The sequence below is a fragment of the Triticum aestivum genome, chromosome 4A (assembly GCF_018294505.1).
Source record: "Triticum aestivum cultivar Chinese Spring chromosome 4A, IWGSC CS RefSeq v2.1, whole genome shotgun sequence".
NCBI classification, from domain to species: domain Eukaryota; kingdom Viridiplantae; phylum Streptophyta; class Magnoliopsida; order Poales; family Poaceae; genus Triticum; species Triticum aestivum.
This window is the reverse complement of record NC_057803.1, coordinates 612127392-612148292: the sequence shown is the minus strand read 5'-3', so window position 1 is coordinate 612148292 and position 20901 is coordinate 612127392. Positions and strand designations below refer to the sequence as shown.

The 20901-nt window shown below is 47.1% G+C and overlaps 2 protein-coding genes across 6 annotated transcripts; one reads left to right on the top strand and one right to left on the bottom strand.

Moving 5' to 3' along the window:
- Window positions 1–14321: 14321 nt before the first annotated feature.
- Window positions 14322–18917, top strand: LOC123087541 (probable indole-3-pyruvate monooxygenase YUCCA11). Of its 5 annotated transcripts, none has more exons than XM_044509578.1 (7): window positions 14322–14849; window positions 14961–15265; window positions 15827–16440; window positions 16538–16771; window positions 16856–16978; window positions 18422–18483; window positions 18659–18917. In XM_044509578.1, coding segments are annotated over exons 2-7 (1059 nt in total). In that variant the 5' UTR covers window positions 14322–14849; window positions 14961–15264; the 3' UTR covers window positions 18684–18917. The 5 variants fall into 5 exon arrangements, with proteins under 5 accessions (XP_044365513.1, XP_044365512.1, XP_044365510.1 ...); XM_044509577.1 differs by having other exon boundaries at window positions 18656–18917; XM_044509575.1 differs by lacking the exons at window positions 18422–18483; window positions 18659–18917 and adding an exon at window positions 17077–17837.
- On the bottom strand, window positions 18501–20280 carry LOC123087540 (pentatricopeptide repeat-containing protein At4g25270, chloroplastic). Its single transcript, XM_044509574.1, has one exon. The coding sequence runs from the start codon at window positions 20269–20271 to the stop codon at window positions 18766–18768; it is 1506 nt and encodes a 501-aa protein (XP_044365509.1). The 5' UTR covers window positions 20272–20280; the 3' UTR covers window positions 18501–18765.
- Between the last annotated feature and the right edge of the window lie 621 nt (window positions 20281–20901).

Below are 20901 nucleotides of genomic sequence, written 5' to 3'. Positions count from 1 at the left end.
GCAGTTGCCTTCTAGGGTTAATACTGCGGTGTCAGCGTTGATGCGGTCTGAGGAGTGCAACACTTGTGAAACCCGGCACACCCAATGAGTCGTTGACTCTCCTTCCTCCTGGACGCATGCAGCTAAGTCCACTATCGACATAGGTTGTTTACAGGTATCCTTGAAATTGTTGATAAACCGGGCTCGTAATTGGGCCCATGAGCTGATAGAATTAGTGGGCAAGCTTTTTAACCAAGTACGGGCCGTTCCTTCAAGCATCATGGTGAAGTATTTCGCACACGCCGTGTCATCCACATCAAGCATATCCATGGCCATCTCATAGCTCTCTACCCATGTCTCTGGTGGTTAATCCGCCGTATAATTTGGTACCTTGCGTGGGCCTTTGAAATCCTTGGGCAGGTGCACGTTGCGTAAAGCGGGGACGAGGCAAGGCACCCCCAAAGAACTAGAAGTAACACCAGGTTTGATCGAAATGGTTGGACGAACCGGCGTGAGCTGCCGAGCCTGATGCTGTGCGGCTAACTCGGCCTCCCTACGCGCCCAGGCCCGGTTCACCACTTCCTGAGCATCATCAGCTCCACCCGTCGGGTTGTTACCATGGGGTGCTCCACGTCGTTCATTACTCGACACTGCTGGTTCATCCATATGTCTGCTATAACTCCGGCTTGGACGGGGGGTCGAGTGGATCCGGTCGCGGCTGTACGAGTACGCTTCCTATTGGGCCAAAGCTGCCCTTAGAAGTTCCTTGACCCGTCGCGTCTCTACTGCCTGCGGCGAGTCACCCTCAACTGGAATGGCCTCCAGTCGTGCAGCAGCGGCAACAAGATTGTCCATTGGGTTGGAGTAGTGACCCGGAGGTGTTAAAGCATCCTGAGGTATAACGGTGTTTTGACGAGGCGGGTCCATCTGACGGGGCTGAACCGGTGCACCGGTCCCAGGGGCTTCTGCCCGGTTCCCCTCCAGCGGATTGCTGGTTCTTGGTCCTGGAGTGTTGAAAAGGTCTCTGGCCTCGAAAACCGGAGGTAAGCGGGACCGGTGCTTCCTCCTCATGACTTCATGCGACGCACTCTGGTCCAACATAAGCCTGTAGGCCTGTGCGTCTAAAGCGGCCCGCTCTGCGGCCATCCTGGTGTCCTCAGCCGCCAGATCCGTTTTGGCCTGGGTGATTTGTTCCTTTATCTTTGCAATCTCCGTGTTGTGAGCGTCCTAATCTGGCGGATTAACTTCTGCCATAAGCACAGCCAACGCATCAAATAGTTCTGATAGAACCTGAGCCGGCGGGCGCACGGGGCCTCCTGCCCCGGCAACCGTTGTCGCTGCTAAACCGGAGATCGTCGCCGCGGCTGTTGAAGAGTGAAGCGCTGCTTGTGTTCCGGTCATGAATATTCCAACCCGGTTAGGCAGATCAGAGGGGTCCGGAATACTGTCACCATCGGAACAGCTCTCAATCCGGCCATCTTGTAGCTGATAAAGAGATTCGGTTTCTCCGGTCGAAAATTCGTCACCGGAACAAACGGTAGTTGCCCCACGAAGCTCCGATCCATCCTCATAACTCCCTCCATGGATCATTCCCACGAAGGCACGCTTCATGGCCGGTTTAATCCGGGCGGATCGCGCACGCTGAGCCGTCTCGACGAGGTCGGTGTAGATGTTCGTCTCAGGGCCCGGTTCACCGATCTTGCCAATGAAAACGTGAATGCTACCAAAGGGGACCCGGTACCCGTACTCAATTGAGCCGGCCTCGGGGCCCCAGCCTGCGTCGTCGATGTAAAGTTTGCCGCGATGACTCTTAGTCATCCGGCCTACAGCGTAGCCCTTGAGTCCTTTAAAGCGGCCCTCCAAGAACCGGAAACCATCGTGCGATAGCCCCACGGTGGGCGCCAACTGTCGTGGTTTTGTCACGGCATATGTCCTAGAGAAAGGACTTAGTCGTGGAGCCATCACGACGGGTTAGCTTGAAGGGGTTAAAGCGGACACAAGGACGCAAGAGAGTTTATACTAGTTCGGCCCCTTCAATGAAGGTAAAAGCCTACGTCTAGTTGTGATGGAATTGATGGGTGTTTCGATGACTAGGGAGCAATAAGCTTCGCCTATGTCTCGAGTTGTTGTCTGTCCCTCCCTGAACCGCCGCCGGGCCGTCCCCTTATATACATGGGTGACGCTCGTCGGTTTACAGCGTCCCAACACCGGCTCATAGATGTGTCCGGTTTGGTCTCTACTTATTCCTAACTTACAATACAAGTTACATATTGACGCCGGTTTACGGCTACGGGCTCTCAACCAATTATGGGTCTTGAGCCCTCATCTACCTTCATGGGCTTTAACATGCTTAACTACTGATGAAACTAACCCGGCCCAGATAGGCCGGTTTATGCCCAGTGGTAATATCCCCAACAACCCCCGTTGACTACTAAAAAACATTTACATCAACTAAGTGGAGCTTGTCTTGCTAGGTCTAAATGGCCGCCAGGGCCCATTCATCGTGTTAGGCCGTGAACCAAGAGAACAGAAGCACAATGGGTCTCCAACATCGTCCCCATGACTTGCGGCGGTGAGCCGCGGAGGTATATGCTTCAGCACAAAGGATGGCTAGCTTCCCCATCGCTCATCGGAGTGGAACCGCCGCCTAATGCTTCAGCCGGATGGGAAGGGTCCCTACGCTGCACAAACCATGGTTGGTTTTTTGATAAGGGGACGACAGTGGCCGGCGAGAGGGAAATACACTGATTGTGCACGCCGGCGGTGTCTTGGAGGTAGCCTTTATGGGAGCCAAGCGGTGGCGGCCTCCTATGTTCTACTTCTCCACGATGATGGCGGCGGACGTGGACGCGCTGGCTACCGACTCGTCGACCTCCACGCACCTGGCTTCTGTCTTCGCCTGCATGGCGCGGTCACAGGCATGGGAGACGTGGTTGCAGACATGGGATGCGCGGTCACAAACATGGGAGGCACTAGACGACACATTATCGTCGACGACAACGTTGATGCCCATGCCGCCGTGTTAGCATGGAGCAACTCACCACTCCTCCTCGAGATGGCCTAGAGCGACGAGTTGCTAAACCACGCGCTGACTTAGGGCCGTGGCAACTGGCTCCATCGGGCTAGGCAAGGAGGTGGAGCAGCGAGCTTCCTCGCTCTTATCCAGCGGGCTCGGCTGGCCACCCAGCTGGCTTGTATGCTGGAGAACTACTCTTCGGATGCCATCGAAAGAGTGGAGAAAATGGTAAAGGAGGAGATGATGAGGGAGCAGTGGAGGGGTGTGATTCCTTCCCAGCATTTGGCCTCGTTTAAATAGATGTTGCTTGCTTCACTCCCCCCATCTTACGATGGTTTTTATCATGAACTACAATACGAATGGGATGGAGAAGACACCGAATGAGGTGTTCTCCATGATAAAAACTACAGAAGGAGGACTGCGGAAAAAACGGAAGCAAGTGTTTCTTGTGAATAAAACTGCCAATTTCAAAAAGAAAGGCAAGTCCAACAAGGGCAAGGGCGCCAGTAAGACCGGCTCCCAAAGCAACTCTAAGGGTGGAGCCAAGACTGAAACTGAGCGCTTCTACTACAAGGGCATGGACACTGGAAGAGAAACTGCAAGAAGTACCTGGCAGATAAGAAGACCGAAAAAACCGGAAAAGGTATAACTGTTATACATGTTAATGTCATTGACATTTTGCTTGCTATCAAGGAGAATTCTATTTCTTGGGTATTTGATATCAGATCGGTTGCTCACATTTGCAACTCGATACATGGGCTTCAGAAGGTCCACAAGCTAGCAAAGAATGAAGTCGTGATGTGGGTCGGCAACGGCGCTGGGATCGCCGCTCAAGCCATCGGCATTATACCTCTACGTCTCCCTTCAGGATTTATTTAAGAACTAAGCAACAGTTATTTTATTCCGGTATTGTGTAGAAACATTATCTCTGGATCATGTTTGGTACACGATGGGTATTCCTACAAGTTTGAGAACAATGGTTGCTCACTTTATAGTATTGATATGTTTTATGGATTTGCACCCATTGTTGGGGCCTTTTTACTAAATCTTGAATGTGGAAATGATGTCTTTAACATGAATGCTAAACACCTTAAGAAGGCTGATACCACCACCACTTACTTGTGGCACTGTCGCCTTGGCCACATCGGAAAGAAACGCATGCAAAGACTCAAAAAAGATGGAGTTTTACCGTCGTTTGATTTTGATTCATTTGACACATGTGAGGCTTTCTTGATGGGGAAAATGACCAAGATACCGTTCATGGGTCATCCTGAACGGGCGAGTAAATTGTTGGAAAAAATACATAGTGATGTATGTGGTCCAATGAGCACAATCACACTTGGTGGGTATTTCTGCTTCGTGACTTTTATTGATGATTTAAGTAGGTATGGATATATCTACTTAATGAAGTATGAGTCGCAAACCTTTGACAAGTTCGAAGAATTTCAGCATGAGGTAGAAAATCATCGTAACAAAAGGATTAGGCTGCGATCAGATCATGGGGGCGATTACCTTAGTCATGAGTTTAGCCAACATCTGAGTGACTGTGGAATCATTTCACAGCTTACGCCTCCCGATACTCCACATCGAAATGTAGTGTCAGAACGACGTAACCAAACCCTATTAGACATGGTAAGGTCAATGATGTCTCTTAAATATATGTTGATATCCTTTTGGGACATGCACTAGAAACTGTCGCTTATGCATTTAATAGAGCACCGTCTAAGTCTGTTGAGACCACACCATACGAGTTATGGCATGGGAAGAAATCCAATTTGTCATATCTTAAAATTTGGGGTTGTAATGCTTTTGTAAAACATCTGCAACCAAGCAAACTCGATGCCAGATCAGAAAAATGTTACTTTGTAGGTTATCCCAAGGAAACAATTAGGTATTCTTTCTACCACTCGTCCGATAACAAAGTGTTTATTGCCAAAAATGGACAATTTCTCCAGAAAGAATTTCTCACTAAAGAGGTGAGTTGAAGGACAGTACAACTTGACGAGATTAGTGAATCTTCAGTGACCATTGATATGGCTAAGGAACCAGAAGAAATTCTGCAAACTATCCCTACAACCAAGCCGGAAGTTGTCGCATGTGATGCGGAAACTTCAGAAAAGTCTGTGACTGAACCGCGTAGATCAGGTAGGGCCATCGTACCACCTGACTGGTTTCATATCATAACGAAATCTTCATCCTTAAAGACGATGAACCTACGCATTACAAGGAGCGATGGCGGGGCAAGGGAATGGCATAAAGCCATGAAATCCAAAATGAAATCCATGTACGAAAATCAAGTTTGGAACTTGGTAGAACTTCCAGGAGGCGTAAAGCCCATTGGCTGTAAATGGATTTTCAAAAGAAACATAGATGCGGATGGTAACTGTCATGGATTTGTCACGGCAGATGTCCTAGTGTCAGGACTTAGTCGCGAGGCCAACGCATCTATGTGGTAGCTTGAGAGGGGTTGAGCGGAATCGAGAGATGCAACACAAGACAGGGATTTAGACAGCTTCGGGCCCCGGGAAACATCATCCGGTAACAACCCTACATGCTGTTTGAGGCTAGGTCTCATTATTATCACGAGGGAGTCGCCGTAAACCGGCTCTCCTCTTTGTATCTAGCCCTAAGATTGTTTCTTCTTGCTTGTAGCTTCCCCCTCTTTGGGGAGCCCTACCCCTCCTTATATATGTTGAAGAGGCGGGTTACATGTAGAGTCCAACTCGGACTTAAGACTTAACTATTCTAACTTATCGCCATGGGCTTCTTAACATCTTGGGCTTCATAACGTCTTGGGCTTCATAACCCCTGGCAATCCAGTTATCACTGTTTGCCGGTTTAACATTGTCTGCCGGTTTAACATTGTCTGCCGGTTTAACATTTGTCTGACTTAACTCCTGCCGGTTTACCACCTGCCAGTTTACCGTCTGTCATAGCCATCTGTCTTAACTGTCTGTCTTAACTATCCGCCGGTTTAACATCCGTCCGGGTCATACCGCGGGGTATATCCCCGACATTAGCCCCCAGTTTAATTTGGATTTATCCATGTTAAACTGATTCTGATCATCCTTAAGTCCTTGTCACTTCCTTCTTCTGGAAAACCTGGTTTAACAGGCCAGCTTCATAATCAACTTGCTGACAATGGTTTCTCATAGAAAATATATTGTGAAGAATAACTCCTTTGATTCAGCTCCCAATGCTTAAAAACAATATTGGTCCTTGAAATACTCATCTGATCTTCAACGGTTTAAGGATGTAGAAATTGCCGGTTTAACATTGCCAAGATCACCGGTTTATAAATATTGATAGCACCGTGTCATACTTGTAGTTAACATCCAGCTTGAAAATATACCTCTTACATGCCTATCACTTGTAGCCCCCAAGTCTTAAGAAGGTAGCATAGCAACACCTTTAAGACTTGCCTCAATATAAATATCACAATCTTGAAGAAATCCAGGTTGTTCATCTCAATCACTAGTCATAATTGAGTATTCCACATATGTATGAAGCCCAAGATGTTATGAAGCCCAAGATGTTAAGAAGCCCATGGCGATAAGTTAGAATAGTTAAGTCTTAAGTCCGAGTTGGACTCTACATGTAACCCGCCTCTTCAACATATATAAGGAGGGGTAGGGCTCCCCAAAGAGGGGGAAGCTACAAGCAAGAAGAAACAATCTTAGGGCTAGATACAAAGAGGAGAGCCGGTTTACGGCGACTTCCTCGTGATAATAATGAGACCTAGCCTCAAACAGCATGTAGGGTTGTTACCGGATGATGTTTCCCGGGGCCCGAAGCTGTCTAAATCCCTGTCTTGTGTTGCGTCTCTCGATTCCGCTCAACCCCTCTCAAGCTACCACATAGATGCGTTGGCCTCGCGACTAAGTCCTGACACTAGGACATCTGCCGTGACAAATCGACGACAGTTGGCGCCCACCGTGGGGCCCGCGCACGATGGTGTTGAGTCCTTGAAGGGATCTCTCCAAGGGATTGAGAAATTCGTAAAATTTTCGGGTAAAGAAAGATTCAGCATGGAAGGATTTAAATCAACTACAGGTGTATCTATCAAGATCAAAGAAGTTTTTAGCGGTGGCATATACAAAATTTAGATGCAAAAGAAACTAGGGTTTGTGGCGAATCGGCCAGGTCTACAGATCAATGTTAGCTGCTGGGACTAATCCGAGATTGATTGGCATAGATCAATTGTTGCTACTTGTCCGGTTTAAAACGAAGGAAGGGCCACGACCCGAGAGCAAGTTGTACTCAGACTTGGGCTCCTCTGTTGACTCGCCGTGTGGTCAAACTTTGCCTAGTAGCCAGCTGGTAGCTAGTCTCTGCCTCCACCGGCAGCCCGTGACTACTGGAACGGCCTCGAGGCTCCGCCTCCAATTTCCGATCCGCCGGTCGTCCCCGTTCCAAGCCGGTTTATCCCGGGTCATACATGCTTGATGTCTCGAATCGATCGGCCTCCGAGGTCAGTTGCCTCCCGCACGCTTGCCGTCTTCGGTGTGCCGGTCGGCTCCTGCGTCTTCGGTCGATGCGCCATGAACCGCTGCGCCAAGTCACCGGGTTACCTTCTGCCCGCTTTAGCTACCGCCCCGCCGGATTACCACTGCATGTTTCAGCTGTTGCTCCACCGGGTCACCTCTACTGACCTGCTAGTCCATCCCGCTTCAGCTGCCGCCCCGTCGGGTCACGTCTGCCTGCGGCCGGCGCCGGTTCCGCCATCGAGCCACCGTCCCGCGCCGTCTGCTCCCATGCCGAATCGCTGCCGGACTGCGTCCGCACCTGCGCTGTCCCGCAATGGCCCGATGCTCCGCCTCGCCTCACGGACTCCCCAGTTGGCTGCCGCCCAGCTCCGACCGCGCGGGCTGCTACTCGCGCCGCCGCACCTTGGACTCGCTTCCTCCGTTTTCATAAAAACGCCATGGGTCCGCTCCCGCCTCTTCTACCTCTTCGACTCGCCGTGGTCCGCTGCTACCTTAAACCGCCGCGTCTGTGACCCGCTGTGACCCCCTATGGTCTCGAACCGCCAGTTGCCCCTCTCCTCTGGGCCGCTTCGTCTCCAACCCACGCGACCATGGCTTTGACCCGGCCCCGCCTCCAGACCTACCTGCTCCACCCTCTCTTGGCTCGCCACTCCTGCTTCGTCGGTTGCTCGCCGCGTCCACTGTTGTCTTCGCAAGTGCGGCTGAAGACAGGGGAGGAGATAGGGTGCTGGCTGTCCGTAGGAAGATTGGATAAAAGTCAAGGGCTGTCAAACCAAAAAAAAAGAGGCAAACGTGACCCGGAGGGTCCGTCTGAATTGACCGGTGTAGTGTTTTAAGCCGCCACGGCGGTTGCGATGAACGGATCATTCATCATCCAAAGCCGTTTGCCATCTGCAAACTTCAGGTTATACCCATCTAAGTTAATTTTATTAACTCATATTATTATTGTCAAAGAACAATTACTTTGGTGTATATATTTTACGCAGGGAGATTGTTAACTGCGAAGGCAATCATCGGGTACGGAACTCGTGCCAATATTATTGTGCGCCAGCATCCGGCCATGTTGCATTGTTTAAATGAGCGTGCAAGCTGCCGCCTTCTGCGGCCTACTCTATATCAACACGACGCGGCTAATTCGCTTGCCAGGAAGATATAATGCGCATGCGGATGACTCACCTGAGATTGATCCCAGCTTTACTGAAGTGGTTATCAACTCTGCGGTGGATAATTACCGGCCTGACATATCAGGTGAAATCCATCCAGTATATTTTATATTGTTTTCTTTAAAAGAGCAATTACTTTGGCCTGCAAAGTTGTCTAATGAAGGACCCTAAACCGCCATATTGGTGCAAATTTAAAGGCCGTCAGAAAATTTCCGGCTTAAAAAGAGGGATGCCGGTTTAAAATCCGGCTCAAGGGGAAGATATCTCCCACAAAGCTTTGAAGCTCTCAAATCCGGTTCAAAATCCCGGTTCAAGAAGGATTTATCTCTTGCAAAAAGTTAAAGGGTGCCAAAGAGAACCTGCTGCCATGATGCGCGGTTCAAACATGGGTATCATGCCTTATTTGCTTATCATATTATTGATCATTTGGGGGCTTGGTCATGTCTGAACCATAGTCACACCTCTTGGTCGGCGCAATGCCACAGTATCACTTGGGGGCTTTGGTCGTGTCCGAATCATAGCAACGCCATTTGGTAGGCGAAAAGCCACAACATCACTTGGGGACTTGGTCACGTCTGAACCAGTCACGCCTCTTGATCGGCCTAAGGCCACAGAATCACTTGGGGGCTTTGGTCGAACCCGAACCATCGCTACACATCTTGATCGGCATAATGCCACTGCATCATTTGGGGACCTGGCTGACATGAACCGTAGCTACGCCTATTGGGGGCTTGGTCTTGTCCGACCATGGTAATGCCACTTGATCGGCTCAAAGCCTCATTTGCAATGGTTTTATCTTTGCCTTTGCTTCTCTTTTTCTTTTTGATAAAATATTTTTTCTGTTGCGTTTTCACCCAACATTATTAAATCCGGTTCAACTGTCAGTTACAGATTGACGGAACATGATTAAATTATAATCCGGAGACTATCAGCCCGGTCTGGTTTCGACTATAAGTCGCCAGCATATATTTGGATTGCGCCATTGGAATCATGCGCTCATAAATCATTGGATTATATTATTCAAATCTTTCATAGCCAACCTGGCTGGATTTCTATTATGGTTATCAATAACCAGTATTATGATTAAGGTTTTCAAAGTCGCTTTAGCGCAATGGCTATCATATTGTCAATGGATATGATTTATTCTACAATTGAAGGAATAGTCCCGAGTTGCTACAGGCTTACAACCCGACACTTGGGGGCTACATTATTTAAGTTGAGATTATATCAAATATGCAAGTCTCATGTCGCTGCAAGCATGCACCATGACACTTGGGGGCTAATGCAAAGTCATTTTTTGCTCATACTGTTGAAGACACGACTCATCACATTATAATGAGCCGACCCTTGGGGGCTACCAATTGCTCCTGTCAACAATTCAAGGTACAAAGCTTTATATCCACTATATTGAAGGGTATATTGCTCAGTTGGTAAAGCACAAGGCTCTTAACCTTGTGGACGTGGATTCAAGCCCCATGATGAGGGTTATATCATATGATGTTATTTTCATTGAAGTATATATCAAGTCCCAGCTCAATATTATCTTACTGAGCCGGCCCTTGGGGACAATACATCATTGCTCAAATCTATATGATTATATTTACAAAGTCCCTGCTCATTATTCATAATGACCCAGCCCTTGGAGGCTACACTGGTCGAAGTTTTTATGAGCATCAGACAATTACAAGTCCCAGGCTGCTGCAAGCATGACAACCCGGCACTTGGGGGCTACATATGTGGAATACTCAATTATGACTAGTGATTGAGATGAACAACCTGGATTTCTTCAAGATTGTGATATTTATATTGAAGCAAGTCTTAAAGCTGTTGCTATGCTACCTTCTTAAGACTTGGGGGCTACAAGTGATAGGCATATAAGAGGTATATTTTCAAGCTGGATGTTAACTACAAGTATGACCCGGTGCTATCAATATTTATAAACCGGTGATCTTGGCAATGTTAAACCGGCAATTTCTACATCCTTAAACCGTTGAAGATCAGATGAGTATTTCAAGGACCAATATTGTTTTTAAGCATTGGGAGCTGAATCAAAGGAGTTATTCTTCACAATATATTTTCTATGAGAAACCAATGTCAGCAAGTTGATTATGAAGCTGGCCTGTTAAACCGGATTTTCTAGAAGAAGGAAGTGACAAGGACTTAAGGATGATCAGAATCAATTTAACATGGATAAATCCAAATTAAACTGGGGGCTAATGTCGGGGATATACCCCGCGGTATGACCCGGCCGGATGTTAAACCGGCGGATAGTTAAGACAGACAGTTAAGACAGATGGCTATGACAGACGGTAAACCGGCAGGTGGTAAACCGGCAGGAGTTAAGTCAGACAAATGTTAAACCGGCAGACAATGTTAAACCGGCAGACAATGTTAAACCGGCAAACAGTGATAACTGGATTGCCAGGGGTTATGAAGCCCAAGACGTTATGAAGCCCAAGATGTTAAGAAGCCCATGGCGATAAGTTAGAATAGTTAAGTCTTAAGTCCGAGTTGGACTCTACATGTAACCCGCCTCTTCAACATATATAAGGAGGGGTAGGGCTCCCCAAAGAGGGGGAAGCTACAAGCAAGAAGAAACAATCTTAGGGCTAGATACAAAGAGGAGAGCCGGTTTCCGGCGACTCCCTCGTGATAATAATGAGACCTAGCCTCAAACAGCATGTAGGGTTGTTACCGGATGATGTTTCCCGGGGCCCGAAGCTGTCTAAATCCCTATCTTGTGTTGCGTCTCTCGATTCCGCTCAACCCCTCTCAAGCTACCACATAGATGCGTTGGCCTCGCGACTAAGTCCTGGCACTAGGACATCTGCCGTGACAAATCCACGACAGTAACGTTACTATCTATAAAGCTAGACTTGTCGTGAAAAAGTTCCAGTAGTGGACTACGACAAGACTTTCTCGTCTGTAGCTATGCTTAAGTCTGTACGGATATTACTAGCAATTGCTGCTTATTTTGATTATAAAATATGCAGATGGACGTCAAAATGGATTTCCTAACTGGAAATCTCAAAGAAGATGTATGCATGATACAGCCTGAAGGTTTTGTCGTTTCTAAGGATGCCGAAAAGGTATGCAAACTTCCAAAGGACATTTATGGTCTAAAGCAAGCATCAAGGAGCAGGAACATTCGTTTTGATGAAGTGTTCAAAGAGTTTGGCTTCATCAGGAATGACGAAGAATCTTGTGTTTACAAGAAGTTTAGTGGGAGCGCAAAAGCATTTCTAATCTTATATGTGGGTGACATATTGTTGATTGGAAATGACGTGAATTTTCTTAGCAAAATAAAAGACTCATTAAAGAAGAATTTTTCAATGAAATACTTAGGCAAAGCGACATACATATTGGGCATCCGGATCTATAGAGATAGATCAAGACGCCATGATAGCGCTTAGCCAAAGCACGTACATTGACAAGGTGTTGAAAAGGTTCAACATGGAGAAACTCCAAGAAAGGCCTACTCCCCATGTCACCTGGCACAACACTGAGCAATAATCAGTGTCCTCGGACTCTCGATGAGAGAGTAAAAATGAATGATGTTCCATATGCTTCAGCAATTGGTTCAATTATGTATGCCATGGTATGTACAATACCAGATGTTTCCTATGTGCTAAGTGTTAGCAGCAAGTTCCAAAGTGATCTAGGATTGGAACACTGGGCAGCAGCCAAAAATATTCTTAAGTACCTCAGAAGGACCAAGGATTTGCTTCTTCTGTACGGAGGTGATGAAGTGCTCGTTGTAATTGGTTACACCAATGCATGCTTCATGATTGACACAGATGACTTCAAATCTCAAACAGGCTATGTTTATGTATTGAATAGTGGCGCGGTGGACTGGAAAAGTTCCAAGCAGAAGACTGTGGCGGATTCTACGTCGGAGGTAGAATATGTTGGTACTTCAGAAGCCTCCAAGCTGACGGCCTGGATCAAGAAATTTCTTGAAGACCTTGGTGTGGTTCCAAGTGCTCTGGACCCGGTGCAAATCTATTGTGATAATAATGGCGCCGTGGCTCAGGCAAGGGAGCCATGTTCTCACCATAAGACAAAACATATTGAACGCAAATATAAACTCATTCGATATCACGTCGAAGTGGGTTTAGTGAAAGTATGCAAAGTTCACACGGATCTGAACGTGTCAGACCCGATGACAAAGCCTCTACCATGAGCAAAGCATGAGCAACACTAGATAGCCATTGGTGCTAGGGAAGCCATTTAACTAGATTATGACTCTAGTGCAAGTGGGAGTCTATAGGAGATATTCCCTAGAGGCAGTAACAATAGTTATTGTATCTCCAAGTTTGTAATTGAAGTTTATGTTCCATGCTATAACTGCAATGATTATCGAGTCTGCAATAATCATGAGGCTCGGAGGGAAACTCATTTCATGTGTGGTATATTAAAAAGTAAAATGTATTCCTAGTCATGCCTCTATGACTGGCTCAAGTGTTGCATAATTTCTTAGACCTTGAGGGTGTCGAGTTCCTGCGTTCTTGCTTCGTGAATTTTTGGGTTTGTTAAACGCCATCCATAACTGGGTGGCTATTACGGCGGCTTACGGGTTCATGAAAAAGTATGACAAGGAATGAGGTAGCTCAAGATTGGGATTTTCTCCTCCGATGATGGAGAGACATACTTAGGGCCATCTCGGTGTTATGGTATCCATCATCATCTGGCCAGACACAATGTGATTTGTTCACAGGGATGCCGAAATGTGGAAACGAAATAAGGGAACAAAACCGGTAACGAGGTAACTGGCATAGTGGAAAAGTGTTGATCCACGGGGATGCCGATAAGTCTCATCTCGGGTGTTTGTAACATATCGCAAAGCAACAAGAATATCACACAACAATACATGTTCACTCGAATATTCATTCACGTGGGTATAGGGATCAATATGGATGTCCACTGTTTCGCTATTGATCATTGATCGGAAAGTGTTCCAGACATGTCTATACTTCACTGAACCTAAAGGGTCACACGCTTAAGGGTCATGTACTCATGTATCTACTAAATACTAGACAGGGAGTCTGAGAGAAAGTCACTGAAAAAGTTTTGGACACAACGGAAAAGTTTCGGCAAAACCAAAAAGTTGTTTCAGAGTAAACCATTGAGCCAAAAAGGTTTTGGAATGCACCTGGAACTTTTTGGAGGGTACCCGATTGTTCTGGAAACTTATGGAATTTTTCCGGAGAAAAGAACCGGAAATGTTCTGGAGCTGCTGGAAATGCTTTGGTTGCTTTTTGCTGATGAAAATCATTAATCGAAAATGTTTTGGAACGCATCCAGAATTTTTATATGGGGCACTAGAAATGTTCTGGACCTTCACAGATATTTTCGGATTAATTGGTCACGAAAAAATGTTTTCATGAATAGTGGAAAACACTATTTAGATGCTTTTTGGAAAGCCACTTTTTGGGGCTTTTCCCAAAAGATCAAGAGGGATGACATGGAAGGATAAGAGCCCCTTTTTGAAAGGGCCCACTAGTGGTGGACAGCCAAGGGTGGAGCTCCATGGAGCTCCACTTGCCTCTCCATTATGCCTTTTATGTGAGACATATACCATGGGCATTTTGGGGTTTACACGTGCCACCCTACCCCTTGCATTGTCCTATAAATAGAGGTAGAGAGAAGCTCTCCACACTCACTCCAACTCTCATACACATGCCATGCATGATCTAGCTTTCTCTCCCTCAGATGAAATAGTTTTGTGGAGCCGAAAGGTTGTCTGGATTCCAACAGAAACTAATTTTGGACGGCGAAGCCCTACCGGATAGCTGACACCATATGTGTGCAACCCCGTAGAGAGGTCGTAGGTTCGATCTTTTGCCTGAGGGGCTGTTCGAGGGCCTCCCGGAGGGCTGTTCGAGTGACCGTCCGAGTTTCTGAGAGTGGCTCCTGAAGGGTTGTCTGAGTGACCGTTTGAATTTCTGAGAGTGGCTCCTGAAGAGCTGTCCGTGACATCGTCCGAGGGACTGTCCGACCGCCTTCCGAAGGCCTGTCCGACCGCCTTCCGAAGGCCTGTCCGTGACATCGTCGAGGGACTGTCCGACCGCCTTCCGAAGGCCTGTCCGACCGCCTTCCGAAGGCCTGTCCGAACATCCTCGCAGTTGGGAGGTTGTAAATCCTACCTGCGGGGATCTGCATCGACGATCTACATCGACTCTACTTCCGCTGCGCCACGAGTCGGTAATGATCAGATCAAAACCTTGTATGCATCTCCATAGTGATCCTGGCATGTTCATAGTGCGGAAATTTTTTGTTTTCTGTTGCGCTCCCCTACAACGTTTTCTTGAACAGATTATGGGTCACTCGGAAAGGCATCAAGGAAGAGCGACGCGTTAAGCTACAGAATTATGCTCCCACAGACCCTATGTTTGGTGCACAACTAACACTTAGGCAGTGGGTTTATTCATCGGGCATTTCCTGCAGAACTTGTCCAAGTTGTTGATGGTCAGCTTCTGCAAGGTTCCTCTCTTCCTTGCTGCAGCCGGGACGGTTGTTTTCTAGCGTCGATCTTCCAATTGGGATTGATCTGCTCTAGCTACTTGCCTGGCCAGAGGATGACTATGAGCGATGTGGTTGTTACGCTCAAGAAGATCAAAGTTGAGTACACCAAACTAATACAATTGGGATTCGCAACGTTCATAAGAAAAAGAAAAAAACATTACAAAAAATTCTGAACATAACCTTATCTTATTTTAATTTGTAGTTAGTGTAATTAGAAGCATTTCCCTGCAAAAATAAAATAGAAGCATCAAATATGGCCTAAATATATCTGAATCTTATTGTGAATTTAGACGGGAAATGTAACAGAACGGAGTTGTGTTTCCTACCAATTTTGTATCCAGCTTGGATTTCACAATAAATGTGGTATTTATAATTCTCTAATTATTGAAGGGAATATGACATACTGAGTTAGTGTGCACCAAAGTTTACCCTTTTTGCATCCCATAATATAAACATGTGTTTTTTTACTTTCACAACATAGACATGTTCAAAAAACAGAATTGCCATGTGAAAATTTTAAATTTATGTATAAGCCTCATATGTAGGTGCTCTTCCCAATATTCTATCAAGGGAGCAAAATATACCTCGAGTTACTATGGAGTGTCCATCCTACATACATATGTAATCTCACATATTCATACGCTCTGTTGTTGTAGTGATGGAGGAGGTCGTACTTTTGATTGTGGGCGCAGGGCCTGCAGGGCTCGCAACTGCAGCATGCCTTAGCCAATTCTCCATCCCCTATGTCATCGTTGAGCGTGAGAATTGCAGCGCATCACTATGGCGCAACCGCACGTATGACCGGCTGAAGCTACATCTAGCGAGGGAATTTTGTGAGTTGCCACACATGCCGTACCCAGCAGATACCCCAACATACATACCAAAGAACACTTTCATCAAGTATGTGGATGACTACATTGAGTGTTTCACTATCCATCCGAGGTATCTCACTGTTGTTGAGTCATCCACATATGACTTCAATGGAAAATATTGGTCTATCATGGCGCGCGACATGGCAAAGTGCACAATAGTTAATTACAGGGCGAAGTTTCTTGTTGTGGCAAGTGGTGAGAATAGTGTTGAGAATATTCCAGTGGTCCCTGGCCTGGAAAACTTCTCGGGTGTGGCCATCCACTCATCATGTTACAAGTCAGGCATCGACTACTCCGGGAGGAATGTGTTGGTCATCGGATCTGGTAACTCTGGGATGGAGATCACCTACGACCTTGCTTCTCATGGTGCCAATACTTCTATAGTTATACGAAGTCCGGTATGTATAATATATGTGACTTTAACTGCAAATCTCTTTTATATATCTTATTTTATCTTGCATATTGCAAAAGATGGTGACCCTTTTGTGGTTGCAGATTCATGTAATGACAAAGGAATTAATCCGACTAGGGATGACACTTGTCCATTATCTTCCACTAAAGATGATAGATGGTCTCCTTTTGATGATGGCAAATTTCGTATTCGGGGACCTCTCTAGGCATGGCATCACAAGACCAGAAAATGGTCCACTTGTCCTGAAGTCGGAAACTGGTCGATCCGCAGTGATTGATGTTGGCACCATAGGGTTAATCAAGAATGACAAAATTAAAGTGAGCATATCCTTGGTCAAAATGTACATAGTATAAGAAATTTAGTTTCATATATGACAAGTTATAGTTTTTAACCTGTTGTAGGTTCATGGAAGGATTACTAAGATCAAAGGAAAAATAATTGAATTTGAAGGTGGGAAGGAAGCCTCCTTTGATGCCATTGTGTTTGCAACCGGATACAAAAGCACAGCAAATTCATGGCTCAAGGTAATAAGATAAACTGAGATTTTAATTTCGTCCACTGTAACTTCTCTAGATGCAAGACTTGTTATATGTTCTAAATCAAGTAAGATTTGCAAGTGCAGAATGATAAGGACATGCTAAATAGCGATGGCTTGCCCAAGAAGGAATTCCCTAATCATTGGAAAGGGGCAAATGGGCTCTATTGTGCCGGGTTAGGGAGAAGGGGATTGGCTGGTATTGCCATGGATGCTAAGAACATCGCCAATGACATTAAACGTAGCAGACTCTATGTGCAGCTAAATTAGCATTTATATGTCTTCTTTTTTTTTGAAGGGAAGCATTTATATGTCTTCTACTAGGAGAAAAGTGTTGGATTCCTACAATTTATCCATAATAGGTTCGATCAGATGCTGCAAAATTTAGTTCATGTCAGAGTCCTATATGATACTCCCTTCGTTCCTAAATATAAGCATTTTCAGAGATTTCAATATGGACTACATACGGAGCAAAATGAGTGAATCTACACTATAAAATATGTCTATATACATTTGTATGCAGTCCATATTGAAATCTCTTAATGGGCTTATATTTAGAAACGGAGGGAGTAGAATATTATTCCTAGTGTTGTACCATTACAGTCTACAGTAGGTTGTGTCCAAGTTTTAAATTTGACAGTTTTCTGCCGGTTTTGGTTTAGTTATCCTTTATTATAAATAATCTAATGAAACTGGTCCAAAATATCGTGCGTACTCGGGTTGTTTCCCAAATATTCTGAAACAGGTCCAAATATTCCATGGTATAGTGAATTGGTCCGGAACTGCAGTTAAACATGCAGGCTCGGGTAGTTTCCCAAATATTCTGAAACTTTCGTCAGTGCTTCCCAAATCTTCCCATGATCATTTTAAGTCTGGCTGCTTAGCCTGAAAGACCAGACCATGACGTCCCCGGCAGCATCAGTGAGGAGGCGGTTTAGAGGGCCGCCTGGCACGGAACATGATGTCGTGTCGATGGTTCCAAATTCGCCACAGCAGCAGCAGCCAGACAGTGCTCCAGTAGCGATGGTGCAGAGCGCCAGATCATCTGAAGCTTTGCACAACCTTCTCTCCCAAAGGTCTCAGGCAGCTAGCACGTTGAGGGGACATGATATAATTGCTCCCAAGTGACAACCCAGGCTGTTCACATTTCTCATTTCATCGGGCATTTGATCAAGTAGCGACAGTGCCGAGAGCCAGATCCTCTGAAGCTATACAACCTACCCTCCCAAAGGTCTCAAGCAACTAGCACGTTGAGAGGGCATACAGATCTTCATGGCATGCTATAAACCCAGTGCTAAATACAGACATCATTTGCAGATTCAGAGTGGGCGTCCATGGGCAACTTTGAGACTTTAGTACCTTGATTCATCTGCCAGTTACATTTCTTCTAGAGCTTTTCTCCTTTCATTCATTCATCATCTGATCCTTGTAGGTCATGGACAAGAAGCTCGCACTCCCTAAGAAGCAACTTCCAGTTTTGTGCCAAAAGATCAGGTATTTGATCAGCAAGATGAAATCGAAGAGTTTCTATTTTCCAGACAAAATAAATACTGTACACTGTGCGCCATGAAACATGCTCTGTTTGATACTGGTATAAACATCAGAATCCCTGTCCTGCTGATACTTTGCTATAAAAACATTTGAATCTTAATGTATGTTAATACAGAAGATGCCGGAGCTTGGCAGACTGGTAAGAAATCACCACCACATGGCAGCAATGAAGATGCCGGGGCTTTCTACAGAAGTTGAGATTAGTGGTGACCCAACAGGTCAACGTTAAAGCCCTTTATCCCTCATCGTTTTCTTCACCTTCTCGAGCTCCTCCAACCTACCCGTGTTGTCATACATTTTCATCAGTGTGACGAAATGATGCGCATTGTCAGGCTCCAGGTCGAATAACTTCTTGGCGGCAATTTCGCCTATCCTTATGTTGCCATGTACTGAACTAGCATGAAGCAGCGCCCTCAAGACTGTTGGCTCGCTGCCGAGACGCGGCCGCTTCGACATGAACTCATAAGCCTCATCCACCATCCCAGCTTTGCCTAGCATGTTGACCACAGAGGTACAGTGCTGTACAGTATGCTGAATCCTGTACTTGTTCTCCATCTCAGAGAACAGCCTCATGCCGCCCTCCACCAACCCTAGATTGTCGCACGCGGACAGCACCGCGACGAAGGTGGCCTCGTTCGGCTGCAGTCCGGAGTCAACCATGCGGCGGAACATCATGAGAACGCCGAAATGTTGGCTGTGTGCAGAGATTATAGCATTCCATGACGCCAGATCCCTCGCGGGCATCGACTCGAAAATGGAAAGAGCATGTCCTAGCTGTTTCTTTCTGGCGTACATTCCAATCAGAGCATTTGCCACTGGCAACTCTATCTCAAGCTCATGGCGAATCACCCAGGCATGAACCTCCAGTCCCTGTTTGCCATCATCAGGGTGATGGCAGAGCATCTTCGACAGCACGACCGAGTCGGGCTTGTGCCCTTCTCCGAGCATCCTTCTCCAGACCTCCGTTGCCTGAGGAGAGAGGCCACCGTGCCCCAGCAAGCCAGCGAGCATGACGTTCCACGAGACGGCGTCCCTCTCCGGCATTGCGTCAAACACCTGGCACGCCATCTCCAGGTCGCCGCACTGGGCGTACATCTCCACGAGGGCGTCGCACACGGAGACGTCGGCAGCGAGGCCGGCGCTCACGGCGTCGCGGTGCACGGCCCGACCGAGCTCGGCGGACCGGGCGCCTGCGCAGGCCCGGAGCGCGCTCTCGAAGGTGAACCCGTCGCGCGGGGCGCCCTCCTCGTCCATCTGGAGGTAGAGGGCAAGCGCATCGTCGTAGCGGCCGACGTGTGCGTAGCCGGCGACGAGGCAGTTCCACGGGAACGCGCGGTCCCGGCGGGTGCGCGCGGGAAGGAGGTGGTCGAAGATGTGGTGCGCGTAGGCGAGGAGGCCGAGGGAGGCGTGGATGTGGAGGAGGCGGAGCGCGAGGTCCGGGTGGCGGCGGAGGAGGGAGACGGGCAGGAGGCCGCGGAGGGCCGCGAGGCGGCGGCGCGGGGACGGGTGGAGCGGGAGCGCGGCGAGGAGCGGGGCGAGGAGGGACGGCGTGAGGAGGCGCGGCTGGGCCTCCAGGTCGGAGAACACGCGGTCGAGGGTCGCCGGACGTGTCGGCGGCGGTGTCGGCGTGGAGAGGGGAGGGGCGAGGCGGGTGGAGGGAGCCGGAGCGCGGCGGTGGCGCCGCCGCGGGAGCGCGCGCGAGGCGTGGGTGACAGCTGCGGTCAGCGCCATTGGTTGCTTATCGTTGCTTTTCAGTTCAGAAAGCTGTCAGTCAGTCTTTTTCTTAACGCAACGCAGACGCAAGAGCTCGTATAAGCGCGCATACACTCATCCTTATGAACACATACCCTATCCTATACGCACCTTTGAGAAACTGAGCCGGCATATCGAGATTTTACGAAGTTACTGTAGGCGCCTTGTAGTCGGCAGGAACGTATCCTCCCGCTAAAAGTGTATCACCGGAAATTCTGAAATAAATCCAGGATAAATGCGAGCACTAGGATTTGAACCCTGATGGGCTATACCACTGTCACGTGGATTAGTAGATTCCATCAAAACTTTTTTTTACTAGTAATAAAGATGTAATAAAAATAAAAATAAAATAGTAAAAGAGCTCCAAAAGTCCAAGAAAATAGGAGCAAGTGCTTGCCATGGACATAGTTTTTTTTTTGGGTAGTCATGGACCTAGTTTTGACTATAGGCTAACCCGTGCTTCGCTTCGCCGTTATTCGCTTGTTGGATTAAATCTTTTATATCTAGTAGAGTAGATTATTATGATTAGTTGTTTTGTTTTGATTTTATCTGTGTTGACTTATGTTTTGAGAGTGTGTTTTTTCATATGTCTTGTTCCATTGCTATTGG

Excerpts from the sequence above, each read along its gene's own strand:
- LOC123087540 (XM_044509574.1), bottom strand. The coding sequence starts at position 20,271 with ATGGCGCTGACCGCAGCTGTCACCCACGCCTCGCGCGCGCTCCCGCGG.
- LOC123087541 (XM_044509575.1), top strand. Across the intron at positions 16,772-16,855 it reads TCAAGAATGACAAAATTAAA|GTTCATGGAAGGATTACTAA; the intron begins GTGAGCATATCC and ends AACCTGTTGTAG. Across the intron at positions 16,979-17,076 it reads CAGCAAATTCATGGCTCAAG|AATGATAAGGACATGCTAAA; the intron begins GTAATAAGATAA and ends TTGCAAGTGCAG.